At 51.8% G+C, this 13,999-nt stretch overlaps 1 protein-coding gene across 1 annotated transcript; it reads right to left on the bottom strand.

The window, feature by feature from the left end:
• Positions 1 to 2,430: 2,430 nt before the first annotated feature.
• LOC116963294 (BTB/POZ domain-containing protein KCTD16-like) lies at positions 2,431 to 13,685 on the bottom strand. The gene is made up of 3 exons (XM_042807219.1): positions 13,606 to 13,685; positions 12,996 to 13,118; positions 2,431 to 3,303 (listed from the first exon to the last, which is right to left on the bottom strand). The coding sequence occupies exons 1-3, from the start codon at positions 13,622 to 13,624 to the stop codon at positions 2,807 to 2,809; spliced, it is 639 nt and encodes a 212-aa protein (XP_042663153.1). The 5' UTR covers positions 13,625 to 13,685; the 3' UTR covers positions 2,431 to 2,806.
• Positions 13,686 to 13,999: the final 314 nt, after the last annotated feature.

The raw sequence follows: 13,999 nt of genomic DNA, 5'->3' as shown, positions 1-13,999 counted from the left end.
TCCAGTTTCTAATTAATTGCAGATTAAGCTAAAAATAGAGTTGGTTATATAAAACATGTCTTGAAAGCCTCAGCCTACCTGGTTACACAATACCCAGGACAATGATCTCTAATTAAGGGTGAAAACGCTCCAGGTGCGATTTTTGAAAACACACAGCAAAATGATTTGAAAAAGGCTTGTTCTCCTGCTGTGACCCACTCTTCACCCCCGCGCGCGTCCCCGTGCCAGGCTGGGTTTTGTCCCCTGCTCCATCCCCGGGAAAGGAGCTCCCCAAATATCCCACCTCCCTCCATGATGTAAGTAGAAAACTCACAGCCACCCCTCGCAAGCCTGGAGGTCCCAAAATGCTTTAAAAACTGAATTCCCCTGCAAGGCAAATCCCACCTCAGGGCTGAGGACAAAGCCTTTCCCTCCTGGTGATTCAAGCAGTGCTGGTGGTTCTTCACTGCCATGGCTTTGACCACTCCCCATCTCCTCTCCAAAGGTCGTTTGTGTTGGCTGGCACCCAATTTAAGAGCAGTTCGTTTATCTTTTGCATCTGTGCAGAACCAGCTGGCTCTCAGCTGGGCAAATTCTTTTGCTGTTAGCATTTACAACCCGAGCAGTGACCCGGTGGGTGCCGTCCAGGAGCTCCAGGAAGGAGACAGGAGGACTTCCAAGGGCTTCTGCCAGCAACAAACCTCCTCTTCCTTCCCAAAAGCCAGTCTGCCCTGCCGCCAAGGAATTGGTTTCAGGGCAGGGTTGGCACTTCTTGGAGCTGGAGGCTGATCAAAGCACGCGGGAGAGCCTGGCTGGAGCGTGTCTTTGGGTGGGAGAAGCCGTGGTCCCTGCGGCACAAGTTTTGGGGAAAATAGGCTGAGATGGGGCTGCCTTCAATCGCCAGATCAGCTGCAGATGTTTGGCGGCTGGTTTTAGCACCAGCAACATCTTCTGCAGCTCTTCCTACCCAAGTGGCTCCAGTGTAGCCGCCGACAGGCTCCAGATCTGATGGCCTCTAGCTTGGCCCCCTCCCGAGACACTTCTGCTCTTAAAAGCTCCATGTCTGTCTGTGTGTTGGGAATTGAAGCTCCAGTGCAGGGGATGATGTGGTTTCCCTCCGCCTTTATGGAGACTTTTGCTGGCTGCCAGCTGTGCCCCAGCATTATCTCGCACTGCTCCAGCTCTCCACGTTCTTGTAAACACTTTCCTAAAGTGGCTGCGTATCAAAGGAAGAAGAATGTGGGTCCGGGCTCCCCGGCCGCTCCCCGAGGGGCCAAGCAATTCCTCACTCCTGGCAGAGCCTCACCACAGCAAACACTTGGCGGGTTTTTCATTTCATTCGTTCTCACTGAACCTGAAAAAAACATTATTTGCCATCTGAGGAGCTGCTTGGAGATCACAGTCAGAGGACGAGGTGGTTTCTCTGTGACACGCAGGGGTTTCCCTGAATCGTCCCAAGAGCCGTGGCCGGGGAAGTTGCTGTCCACAGAGCAAGGGACTTCTCAGGCCAGATTCTGGGGGTGGTGGGATGCAGGATGGGGGGGGGAGACTCTTATGGGGGTCCCCTGGGTGACAGGGAACAGGCTGATGCGTGTGGTCACAGCACGGCTCAGCCAAGGCCTGTACTCTGCTGCTCGCCATCCTTCCTCCTCCCAGGACCTTGAAAATCACTATTTCTGATTGCTGGCACAAAAGCTGCCGTTGACTGTCGCAGCCCCAACTAGGTCTCCTCCATTATCCAGCTGTGCATCCCCCCGTTGGCCCATCCAGCACCTCTATCGTGAAGTTATCCATGAAACTCCCGAGAAATCTCTGGGACCGCTCGCATCCTGCCCCTTTGCCCTTCCAGCGGGCATCAGGGAGGTTGAAGTCTCCCATGAGAGCAGAGTTTGTCACTCACAGTCTTCCTCGAGTTGTTTAAAGGCTTTGTGCCCTTCCTCACCCTGATGGGGTGGTCTGTAGCACGTCCCCACCCCAAAGTCACCCTCCCACCCCATTCTCTGGTTCCGGCCCACAGATGCACACCCAGAAGGTCCCCCATCCTGTGGAAGAGCCCCATATGCCCGAGCTGCTCCTTTTTTTTTTCCTTTCAAGGTGGAGCTTCTTGGTCATTGGAGCGATGTTGGCTGGCTCGGCCATGGCTTCCTGGGGCAGCACCCTCCCTTTCACTGACTCATTTCTGGCCGGAGGCCCAAACGCAAGGTTGGGCACTGTTCAAGTGTTTGTGTAAGAAAAGGAAAATATCTGCAAAACATCGTGACCTCTCATGAAAAGAAGGTTTTGCTGAATCCGGTTGCAAACATCACAGACGGAGAAGTTTTGGCAAGAACGTAGAGGAGTCAGATATACAACTTGCATTAATTTCAGGAAAACTGAATGTCTAAGCCACTTGCAGGGTTTTGAACAGCTAAGTTCAAACATCTGTACCAAAGAGAAGAGGAGACTGGAATTCATTTTTGACACCAACTATATTTTGTTATTTGAAATGCCAAGAAAATTCATTCTCATAAAGGTGGGAGCTTCTGCTGGATGGTAGCTCTGGCCTTGAACATTCACCCCAGACCTCCTTCCTTTTTCTACACCCCTCCACCTATGTCTATGCTGCTGAGGGTATCATGCATCCCTCCTGATGGCCATGGTAAGGAGCACTCTGTTGTGGGCACAGCCTTGTAACCCTTTTGGTTGCTGGATGGGCTCAATGAGCAACCTACACTCTTCATTTTGGGAGTGTGGACAGCCTCTGCCACCCGCTACCCAGGGGACATTGGTGGAGACACTCAATGAACCGGAGGACATCCTCTGCTGGGCCGGGGGACGAGGTCTCCTCTCACAGCTGGTATTTCTTCAGCAGCTCGCTCTGCCACTGCCTCTTCTTGTTGGGAAAGGTGACGGGGATCTTGATTTTCCGGAAGTCCTCGATGCATTTCCCCAGCTCGGACTCCAGCGCCTGCCTCTCCTTCCTCACTGCCACTGCGGGACTGACCTCCACCCCGTTCTCCTTCACCGCCGCGTGGTTGCTGTTTCTTCTCTGCCCTGTCTGCTTCACCTCCTCCAACTTCTTCAGGGACTTGGAGAAGTCCAGGGTGTTGGGGCGGGCTGGGAACTTCTCAGGAGCTTCTGGCCATGGCACGGGGTCAGTGGGGCTGGGATCCCTCGCCTCTGACTGGGGGTCTCTGCCTGGGAGGGTCTCATCCGTGGTCGGTGCTGGACAGGGATCATCACGGCTGCTCGTGCCGGAGGTTGCAAAGTCACCTCCACCGCCGGGGCCAGCTGGGTCGTGCCTCATCTCATGGTTTTGTTTTGGCTCCTCGGGGTCACTGTGGGCTGGGGAAGGAAAGCAGAGAGCTGCGTGAGGAGCGGGGAGCTTGCACACCTCTCGAGCAAGGCTGGGGTGCAGCCACGCTGGGGGTGCGGGTAGCTGGGCTCAGTGTCCCTGCGGAGTCCCCAGCCGGGTGGGCAAAGCCAAGCCACCACGTTGGTGACCCCATCCCCAAGCCTTGGGTTGGCTGAGCCCTGGGGCCAGCCCCGGGTGGGCTTGGGTGGTCCTGGAGAGGTTATGGGCTTCTTGTGGTGCACGGTTTGGTGCTGAGGGCTACCGAGGGCGGGAATGGTCCGAACCAGAAAACTGAGATGCAAGGAGGCCTGAAATGGAAGAAGAAATCGCACAGCCTCCCGCAGACCTCGGGCAGGGCTTGCACAGGCTTTTGTTTGTTAACAACAGCGGAAAGCAAGCAGCGGCTCTGCATGGGAAACAGCCCCTCTGATCCAATTACCAGCTGCCAGGGAGAATCGGTCGGGGAGAAAAGTTGATGGAAGCTGCTAAGAAAGCATTTAGCACGGGGCGTCCCCGCTCCCCCTCCTCAGGTTTGCAAAGAGCAGTGTATGCATTTACAGCCGACCCTCGGGGAGTGTTTGCTAAATACCCGTGCCCGGCGTGGATGGGAAGGGGAGAGGGGTCTTCCCCCAGCCCAGAAGACCTCGCCCACACGTCCTTCCCCCTCCCCGGTGCCACCCGTCACCTCTGGTGCCAGCCCACCGCCGGTGACCACCACGCTGGTCCCGGGGGGGTTTGCAGGGGAAGCTGGAGATGAGGTCGTGGGGCTCCGGAGGTGCCGTGGGCATGTGGCGGAGCCGGTGGTGGGACAGCAGAGGTGGCCTCAGCTGGCCGAGGGCTCTGACCGCGCGGCGGGTTCATTTCTGCCCCTGCCCAGGGCCAGACCCTGCCCCACAGCTGGCAGAGATGTTCTCAAAATGTTGCTGGTGTAGAGGGGATTTGTTTTGAAAGTTGTTTCTTCTTTTTCCCTCAAAGTTCCTGTTTTTCTAAATATCTTTGGCAGAAACACAGGCCTTCCTGCTCCTTGAAAGCTTTGGGACAAAGGGGGGTGTTTCTTGTCATTGTTTTCAGTTGCACGGTTGTTTTCTTTTTTTTTTTTTTTTTTTTTGGTGGGTCCAGGCACACAGAGACTTTCTTCCCCTCACAATAACAAACTTTGTTTTTCTGAGCAGTGGTATCAACCTGGCAGCAGTTTTCATTGCTTCCTCCAAAGCACTTAAAAAAACTCCCTTGCTGTTGCACAGCTTTAACTGAAGTAGAGCCTCCAATTTGCTGCTGTCAATGTTTTCACTCGTGTTTTCCCCTGTCTGCCTTTCTGTTTCCAACCCTCCACCTATACCTACCCATGTAAAGCCGGGGATATACATTTACCCTTGCGTTACAAAAGCTCTGGCCATCACAGCAGAAGTGGACCATGAAAATGCTGTTACGTGGGGTTTTATAGGAAGCGATTGCCAGCGGGGTGTTGATTATCTTCAGTCTTTCCCCCTCCTCGTGTAGTTTTTCCAGGTAGGACTTTATATGAGGGGGTGTGCAGGGCGCAGCAGACACCATTAGTAGCTAACATCTAGGCAATCCAAAAGCACTACCCAATAATGCACCTGCCCAGAGATGAACAGCAATTAGTGCTGCAACATCTGCCCACGCCAGATGTCCTCCAATCTTTGCTATTAATACATGAAAGCAATCAAAAGGGAGTTTGAGTCCTGATCAGAACTATCGATCTACTATAGAAAAAGCAGCACGGCCTGGGAGAGGCCCCCCGCTTGCTTCACCTGGGGGGAGTCTTCCCCATCCCTTTTCTCCCTTTCTTATCCCTCAAGGCACTTTTCAGTGTCGGGCTGATGGATGCCCTCAGCGGTGGCTCCACGAGCAGGTCTCCGTGCGGGAAGTCTGCACGGGGGAGCTGAGCCAGGGAGGACCCCAGAGCAGCTGAGGTTGGCATCAGGGCGGACCCACCAAACTCCCATGGCAAGCCACTGCCCCGTTCCTCAGATCCAAAAAGCTCTGAAAACAAAGCAAAGATTTTTCTTTAAAATGTCTAAATTCCTGACCTGCTGGGATTTTTTTTTTTTTTAGCGTACATCTGCTAGCAGAGATAGGAAGCAGGGTATAAAGTATTTCAATTTTAAATTCCTCATCCTAAGTTTTGCACACACCTCCCCACCCCCAGAAGAAGAAAATGTCAAGGTGGATTTTCTTTTTCCTTGAAAACTTTTTGTACGGACAGTTTGGCTTTTTCCCCGGCTCTTCCTTCCTCTTCTTTTTTTTTTTTTTTTTTTTTTCTTTTGACATTTACTTGAACAGCTCCAGCACTAAAACTTCTAGAGGTGGAAAGCAGAAATGTCATCCATCACTGAGCAGAAACCTTGAAGGCTGGATTTTCTTTGGCAAACCTCTGCAGGAAGTTACAAGGATGTATCTTTGCCCCAAATTCTTTGAGTGATGGAATAAAGTCTCTAATGCTTTAATCATCTTATCTGCGAGCCTCACAACCGCGTTTGTGAAACGGGGAGCTGAGGCACAGGGAACATAAGCTGATGCAGCCAAATTCATACAAGGGACCTATGGCTTAGCTGGAGACTGAATTTAAATCTCTTCAGTTCTTCTCTAGCATCTTATCTTCTAGGCCATCCAATGACTGTAGCTGGCTTGGCATAGTATTTATTTTTTTTTAAAGCTTTCAACACACTTTACATCACATTATTCCCATTAGAGGCACGGAGAAGTGAAAGAACTTGTTAAGGTCACCAGGCTGACAACAAAAGCCACTCTCCTGGGTATGGCTCCTGCAGACTGTCCCCACCAGCCCGTCCTAACTCCCCGTGCACGGGCTGGCACGGCTACAGACCTGCAACCTGCACGCTCCGGCAACCTCTCGCTGTGTTCCTGCTGAACCTGAGATGTGTGGTGGGCTGCCGAGCCTGGGGAGAGCGGCAAAATGGTGTAGAGCCACACTGAAAAATCTCTTGCTAGAGTATAGGTTTGCAAAGGGGTTATTTCTTTGCTTTGAAACGGCCGAGGAGGTGATCGTCAGGCCATCCCCGTGCCTCTCCAGTGCACAGTCCCCTGTGTCAGTGCACAGCCCAGTCCAGATGTTTTGCAGGTACCAGCTGTGTAATTCTGCTAATTTAGGTATGATGAGGTAGTTTAGGCCATCTCTAGGTAGCCAAGGGACTTTGCATAAAGGAGCTAGTGAGTCTTAATGACGTGTCTTTGGAAATATTAATTGTCCATAAGAGTTTACTTGCCTTTGTTCTATCTCATTCACCGAGGGCATGTTATCTCAGCCTGTTCTGGCTGGTTCTCAGACTAACATCTGTAGAAATGATCTTGCACTCATTGAGGAATGCAGACCTCAGCAGGTTTTTATTTTCTCTCCATACGCTGTTGAAACGCACGATTCCTCCTGGCCAAGCATCCTGGCCAAGCATCAGAGCCCACGAGTTCACCTGCACGGGCACACGCATTTCCAAACAGCAAAGGACTGGAGGGGAGCCAAAAGCAATGTGGATTCGCAGATGTTTGCTGAGGAAAGTCAGCTCCACGGGGGAATTTGCAGGAACCAGCATCAGACAGATGTCAAGGGGTGGATGTTCATCTTGGCCACCCTTCTACGCTGGCCACCAGCAGATATCCCATGACTGGTACAAGATTCTTAGGTCTAGGGATCTCTGCCTAACCCTGTCTATGAGACCAGAGTCTTTCTGACCCCAGTGGGAAGGTTGGGGCGTGCTATTAGAATGAGCATATGTTTTCTTTCTGTTTGCTAATGATTTGAAGAGTGTGGGGATGACTTTGGCTAAAGTCTGACCTGGACCAAACCTGGCGCTGAATGCCCTGGACTCTGAGGCAGTCCAGGTCCAGGGTATTTCTTTGATCTTCTCTGCAGCTTTGGACAAATAACTTCATTTTTCCTCGGGCTATGCTTCCCTCACATTTGTGTGTCTTGCCCACAGCAGCGAGAGCCTCTGTGGGGCCAGCCTGTGTCTGGCAATACGTGGGTAAAGCTCCTAAGACAATCCTAGGACGCCTCACGTCTTTTCTTCTGAGTGCACCTCACAGCTACTGAGCTGGGAAAAGAGATCTGTTACACAGACTGATTTTTCTCACCCTTTTTTTAAATTTTCTTAGACTTCGCCTCCGATGTGACGCCTTCGTCTGCTTTAGAGCATCCCTTCAAGTGCCGACGCGACACTCCCGCCGCAGCCCCCGTGGGGCTGAGCCACCTCCTGCCGAGTGCAATTAACGGGCTCTGGCAGGGGCTGAGCTGCTGCTTTGCAGGGGGGAGCACACACCGTCCCAACCCCTCGCTGCTTTGTCGGATGGCATTTTATTTTTTCCAGAGCGTTTGACGGGGAGATGAACTCACCGTGCGCCAGGCTCGCGCTCTTGGCTTTGCTCCTCTGCGTGGGGGTCTCTGTGTGTCCCAAGGTCCCGACGCACCCACGCGAAGAGCGGTTCACTCCTGGGCTGCTTCCCCAGCCAAATGAGGGATCTTCAGCTTGGGCTGCGTTGGGCTCAAAGATCGATTTTCCTTTCCCACCATTTGCTGCAGAGACTCAGATTTCCCCGAAATAGAAAAGGAGATTCTGCTCTTCTTTTTCTGTCCCAAACAAAAGCGTTCTCTGAGCCCGTACCAGGCAGCCAAGCAGAGAGCCAGGCACCAGAGGGAAAGCTCCATCATGGGTAGACACAGAGCTTTGTGCATCTCAGACTGCTTCTATTCCATGGCTTTTTTTCAACAGCTCTTTTCCTTCCAGTTTTTCCATGAAAAAACAGCAACAGCACATCGCCTGGGGTCAAAGAGGAATGTGTCTGCTCCTTTGCAAGCTTATTAAACTCCTTTCCAGCCTCTTAAACTTACGGTGCTGTGGCACAAAGATGGGTAAATGTTCCAGAACGAGAGATGGAAGAGCATGTTTTGTGTGTGTGTGTGCCTGGAGAAGAGGGGGCAAGCACCTAAACAGTTCACTTCAACTGAAGTTTTGCCTTCCCTAAAAGCACGTTCAGAAAATAGATTTACTCTTCATCCAAAAGGTTTCTCGTTAACTCTTACTTGAGAGCCTGAGAGTGATGGGGAGCTCAGACTGCGTCCAGAAAGCAGGTGGTGATGGAAACAATTGCAGATTTTGGACGTAAGAGCAATTTCCACTGGAAAGTGCCAGCCTGGCTCTGCCTTGATCACTGGCGGTGGCCAGTACAGGCTGGATGGGCACTGGGATGCACGGGGTGTATCTGCAACTGAACCCATGGCTGATGCCACGCGACCGCTGCTGTGCAAGCTCCTAGACCTCATCGATCTCAGGTCTTGCCTCTGCCTGAATTGTTTATTGAAAAGTCGAGCTGAGCTTGAAAACAGGTGTGTCTGCTCTCCTGGCTGGCTCTAATCTCCCTCGCTTTATCGAAGAAGGACAAGACTCGGCATAAATAAATGTCTTTGACCCCACGTGCCCGCAGCAGTAGCCTCTGCAGTCCCCAAGAGCCTCCGTTACACCAGTCGTGCCAGCAAAGGTTATTGCTAAATCTGCAGCACTGCTGAGCGTTGTGGATGGATTAACTGCTATGGCAACCCCGGCGGGACGCGGCGGTGCCAGGACCAGGACAGACAAACCGCCTTTGGTTTCAAACTTCCCTGCTCAAACCCAAGGTCCTTCCTACTCCCTGGGGAGCCACACACCTGTCCTATTTATCAGCACAGGCGCTGCGTTTGCTTTGTATATTCATTTAATGGCGTTAATCCAGCTGGCGGAGAGCGCGGGGAGCTTCACGGTGCGGTCGTGCCAACGTGCTTTTCTTTCAGGCTGACACCCAGGCCCTGCCACGCAGCTTCTGGTCGTGCCCCTCAGCGCTGAGCTGGCTCTCCAGGGGGGCCCGCATCCCTTGGCAGAAGGTACCAAGCGCAGCAGAAAGCCCCGGCTGGGCTGGTTATCTGGGATGTGCCAGGTGCAGAGAGTGGCTTGAGCCCAAAGCTCGTTGCACAGGTGGCAGAAAACCTAGCTCGGCTCTCCCTTGCTGCTAGTTTTATAATCAGTTCCTGCTGTTGCGACAGCTCGGCAAGAACCGGGGGAAAAAATCTAAACAGCAAGGTGCACCTCCTGAAAGACCCAACCTTGCAGCCTTTAAAAAAAAAAAAAAAAAATCCAGATGTTTCTCTGTCATTCAGGGTGTCCTTTGCTGTCAGGAGGTGGGTTCAGGAAGGAGGGATTTCAGTTCTGTTTTTTTTTTTTTTTTTCTTCTGAGGGCTGATTGAAGCGTGAACTACTGTCCCCGGAGGGAAGGCCCAGCAATCAAAGGTGGAGGAAAGCTGGTCAGTGGTATCTGGTGGTGTTGGTGCCATGGGTGCTGAATGCCCCGCAGTACCCCTTGGAGGGCAGTAGCTCTGTTCCCCCATTCCTCCCAGGCTCTCTGGGATAAAGACGTTAGGAACAGCTTGAGAAGTGTAAAAGTGATGGAGATGGGCTCACAGACATCACCCGTTTCACCTCCTGTGGGTATGAAGCTCACAACTTTACCCCTTGTAAGGATGTTTATCTTGCAGGATCATGTGCAGGCAGTGTGGCTGCAGGAAACAAAATGCCCTCAAGAGCTTTCATCTAAATAAATAAGTATTTGCCGAGCGCTTGTGATTATATACACACACTGCAGGCGTGGGTGCAGTGTGGAAATACCTCCGTCCTGCAAACGTGTGCACAGGAGAAATGCAGCAACCCAGGGAGCGTGTGCGCTGCGGGAGTGCACATATGAATGCTACGTAATTTGGGCCTCTTTGGCATTTAAATCAGCGTGTCTGTCACGAATCACAGATGGACATCTAACTCGAGCCACCTTTGGTTATCCGTGACTTCTGTCAGTAGCCAGGGTCTGCACGGAGAAGGAACAAATACCGTGAAGGGTGTGTTTCTGCAGTTAATTCAGGGCCAAGCCCCAGCCGTGATCTAAATCAGCGCCTGCCGCTCTCTAAACCCCTCGGTGCACGCTGACACGATATCCATCAGCAGGCTAATTGCTGTTCTGAGTTCATCCCATGGTGGATTTAATCTCTAACTTCCTCCTTATTTCCTCTTCTCCCCGGAGCTGGCAGGAGCTGTACGAGGGCTGGATGTTGCCTGCCGAGGAAGGGGAGAAGCTGTCCCTGCGTGGAGCCTGGGGCTGTGACTGTGTACACTCTGACTGCCTTAATCACACAGTTTATTGCTGCAATTCAAATCCATCCCTGTGAAATCGCTTCTGTTTTCCAAACATATCTTTTTTTTTGCTTGTTGTTTTGGAAGGGTATGAGACCTGCTGGCGGTTTTAGACTACAGTTGCTGCTCAGTGTGGATCCGCACAGTCCAAATATTCTTTCCCCCTTATTCATAAGCGGTGGATGTTCACCCAGGTTATAAAGTCAGTGGTTAATTTATCATCTGCATTAATCTGCTTCAATTCTGACACTCTTGGGGAAGGTGGGAGAAGAAGCAGCAATTCCCCCTCTCCAAGGGTCTCCCAGCTCTCGCTGCCTTCTCTGGCAGGGGTAGGCTGAAGTTTTGTTTCCCCCTGATGCTGGGATGTCCCAGGTCCTTGCAAAATCTGTTCTGAGGATAATGTATGCATGCAATCTGCTGGACCAAAACTTTGCATGATGGCTTCATTTGGTCGTGCTTTTTTGAGTGCAGCTTTATGGCAGGGACAGGAGTTCTAACACGTTTCGTTTTGGCAAAGCAGAATGGATTCAGACACGAGAGGTCAAATTCCGGTGATGGTGCAGAGCCAGGCCCTCAGATGTTGTAAACTGCTGTAACTGAGGCCAGTGGAGCCACGCTGATTTACATCAGCAAAACATCTGGCCCAGGGTAGACGTCTCAATACCACGTGAAGCAAAAGCATCTTTCACTAAGCACTTCTTGTCAAGCTGATCAATTTGGGTAACACCTGCCTATTTATTGGCAGGTCTTTATTTCTTCATCAATGCCGTGGACGGCGAACCCTTGGCAAGGGGAGAAGCTCCTGGTCAGCCTGAGCTCGGAGGCCACGGGGCGCAACAGCAACCGGGGAGCAGCCACCCCTGGGCCGAGCCCTTCAAGCTGGAAGAGGCCAGGAGATTTTTCCAAGAGCATGGACTAGTCTTGGGAATGTCTACCTGGAGCAAACCATCGCTAAACGCCAAATGGATGTTGCAGTGTGAGTTATCACATGGGTTATTACCACTCCTCTCGGTGCCCTCAAGGAATTGCCAGGTTTCTTTCACAGCTGAAATATACCTTAAACTTGCTCTAGCAACCATAAGATGCTTCATTATATCCTCAAAAGAGGGATCAATTTGCTCCTGACAATCCCTGGCAGACTTTGAGGGTGTGTACTCTTCTCAGGCCACCCATTTCTGTCCAGAACGAATTTGTCCCCGGCCACAGAAGATCATCACTGGACGTGTCCCTGAGGTGGGATGACAGCATTTTGCCTGCATCCACAGCTTTGAAAAGATTATAGAGGAAATAAATTGTGCAAATGAAAGAATGAAGCACAGAAGTTGTTTGGCATTCATATTTGGTGGAGAAAAGGGATTCTTGGGCTCTTCTACTCATTGACTGCAACATCAGGATAGGACAATAAGTCTTATATGGTTAGAAGGCCCAGAAATTATTGCCTACCAGTTGAGTTTCTGCGTCACAGGGCTCGCTCTAAGTAAGTAAATGAAAGACAGGTGAATCCAGCAAAGCAGCAGGTCCCCACACTGGGCTTTGCATCTTCATGGCTCTTGTTGGGAACTTCCAACAACCAGGTATTTTTCCTTTCTCCAGTGTCAGGAAACAGCAGAGGTTGCCTTGCAGGTTCTCAGGAGGAGATTCGAGGGCGCTCATGTGTGAATGGGAGATTAGCGGTCGCTTGCCATCCCGGTTTTGGAAAGGGCTGAATGTTTGCAACCCGGGAGAGGTGATTCAGCCTCTTCATCCGCTCTCTGCCATGGCATGTGCAGTGGGAAGCTGATTTCTGGAAGTAGCTCCGCGTGGGAGAACCTGTAGTGCCCTGGTGTTGACTTATTTAAATATACAGCAAGTACGCAACAGTAGAGGTACATGCAGGGAGAGGGGTGACTTCGGAGGGCCCACCTTGGCCCGAAATTGATGCCTGGGAGTGGAGGCCTCACACTGCCTGGACCAGAAGATGCTCTCCAGTGATAAAGCTGAGCGTTAGGGTGCTGGGGGGCTAAACCAGAGCTCCCCAGGTTGCAGAGCGGGCTGAAAGCAGGCTGTGAAGAAACCCGTGTAGCCTGCATACATGAAGCCTCAAGCCCACATCCCATCTTCCCAGCTGATGGAAAGAGGTTTTATTAGCAGCGCAGACCCCAGTCACAGTTCCTCCAGAAGATACAGCCCTTACTGTGCCCTCTGTCTCTCACCAGCTGGTTCTCCAGCCTGGGGTGATCCTCCCTGAACTGAACGCCAGCCAATGCGTCTTTGACTCCAAGCCTGAGCCCAGAGTGGCCATGGCATAACTGGAATTGGGAGCAAATCAGGCCACTTGGGGTGAAGGAATGAATGGGATGCAGCAGGAAGAGGGATAGCCCATGACATGGGGCTGGCAGGAACACGCATCCCTATCAAAAGTCCGTGGCTATGTGCAGGTCCACCAAGATGACCATGCAGGGCTCTGCATGGTGTGACTGCGGGCACCCGGGCCAGCAAACCGGCACGTTTCTCACCTGGAAGTGCTTCTTCCATGTCTGTCTTGAGATCCAGGATGGGCTCAGAAGAAGACATGTGGTTTTGGGGGCTGTGCTTTGCTTCTGAAGGCTGGGGAATAGGCAGACTAAGCCAGGAGCTACCTAAAAAAATCAAGACCCAAAGAAGAAAAATCTTAGATGGCAAGCGATGCGCAGGGAGAGCGAGAAGGGGCCAGGGTGGTGTGTGGTGGCCACATGCCACATCTAGTTGTTCACAGAGCCTAAAACACCTCCCAGGGCACCACGAGCCACCCAGAGCCTCCCAGACCCCTTCTTAGGGTGATATTTCATGTTTGGGCAGTGCCCGTAACCACCTCCCACAGCCTTCCTCCATGTACTGCTATTCTTCCTCCTCCTTTGCAACTCTTTTCCTGGCTCTTTCCCAAACCTTTATATCACTGACTTTTGAGATATTGCTTCTTTTACACTGAATTTGCAAACAGTGAGGAAATGCTGAACTGTTTATCCTAAACTAAGATTAGTGCTCCAGCTCTTCCTTCTTTCTTTCCTGACATTTCTACACAGACACTTAAATTTTCCTTATAGCACAGATACAGCTTTGGACCTAACTGTAATTCCTGCTTCATACAAGGGATTTTCCTCTCCATGACTGAGCCTCAGAGCTGGATCATCCCCTTGGCATGCAGTGCAGTAAATCCAGGCTGCTCGATTTCCACCTGCTCTGCCCACAACCGTGGCTGCTGCCTCTGCGGGACACGCTTGCGTGGGGCAGGTCTGCTAGAAATCCCCTTCCTCCCCCCCCAGATCATTTGGGATTGGCATCTCGGGGCTGCTCTCAGTGTCCAGAGGCTGCTGTGTGCACTGGGGTGTGAGGTCAGAGCGGGACACAGGTATGTGCTTACCTACATAGCCCGGGATAGGGTCCACCACACCCCCTCATCCTCGTAGAGCCCCTTTTTACTTTGCAAACACACATAGCGTGCTGGAAAAAAACAGATTGGGTTTGGCAGAAAAAACGTGAA

The sequence above is a fragment of the Tyto alba genome, unplaced genomic scaffold (assembly GCF_018691265.1).
Source record: "Tyto alba isolate M040663 unplaced genomic scaffold, T.alba_DEE_v4.0 Super-Scaffold_5, whole genome shotgun sequence".
NCBI lineage: Eukaryota > Metazoa > Chordata > Aves > Strigiformes > Tytonidae > Tyto > Tyto alba.
This window is presented reverse-complemented; position numbering and strand designations above follow the sequence as displayed.

What these genes read in the sequence shown, in the direction of transcription:
- LOC116963294 (XM_042807219.1), bottom strand. An exon ending in CATGGAAGAAGCACTTCCAG is followed by an intron (nt 3,304 to 12,995) that starts GTGAGAAACGTG and finishes TTCCTTCCCCAG; the next exon opens with CCCACAGTGACCCCGAGGAG.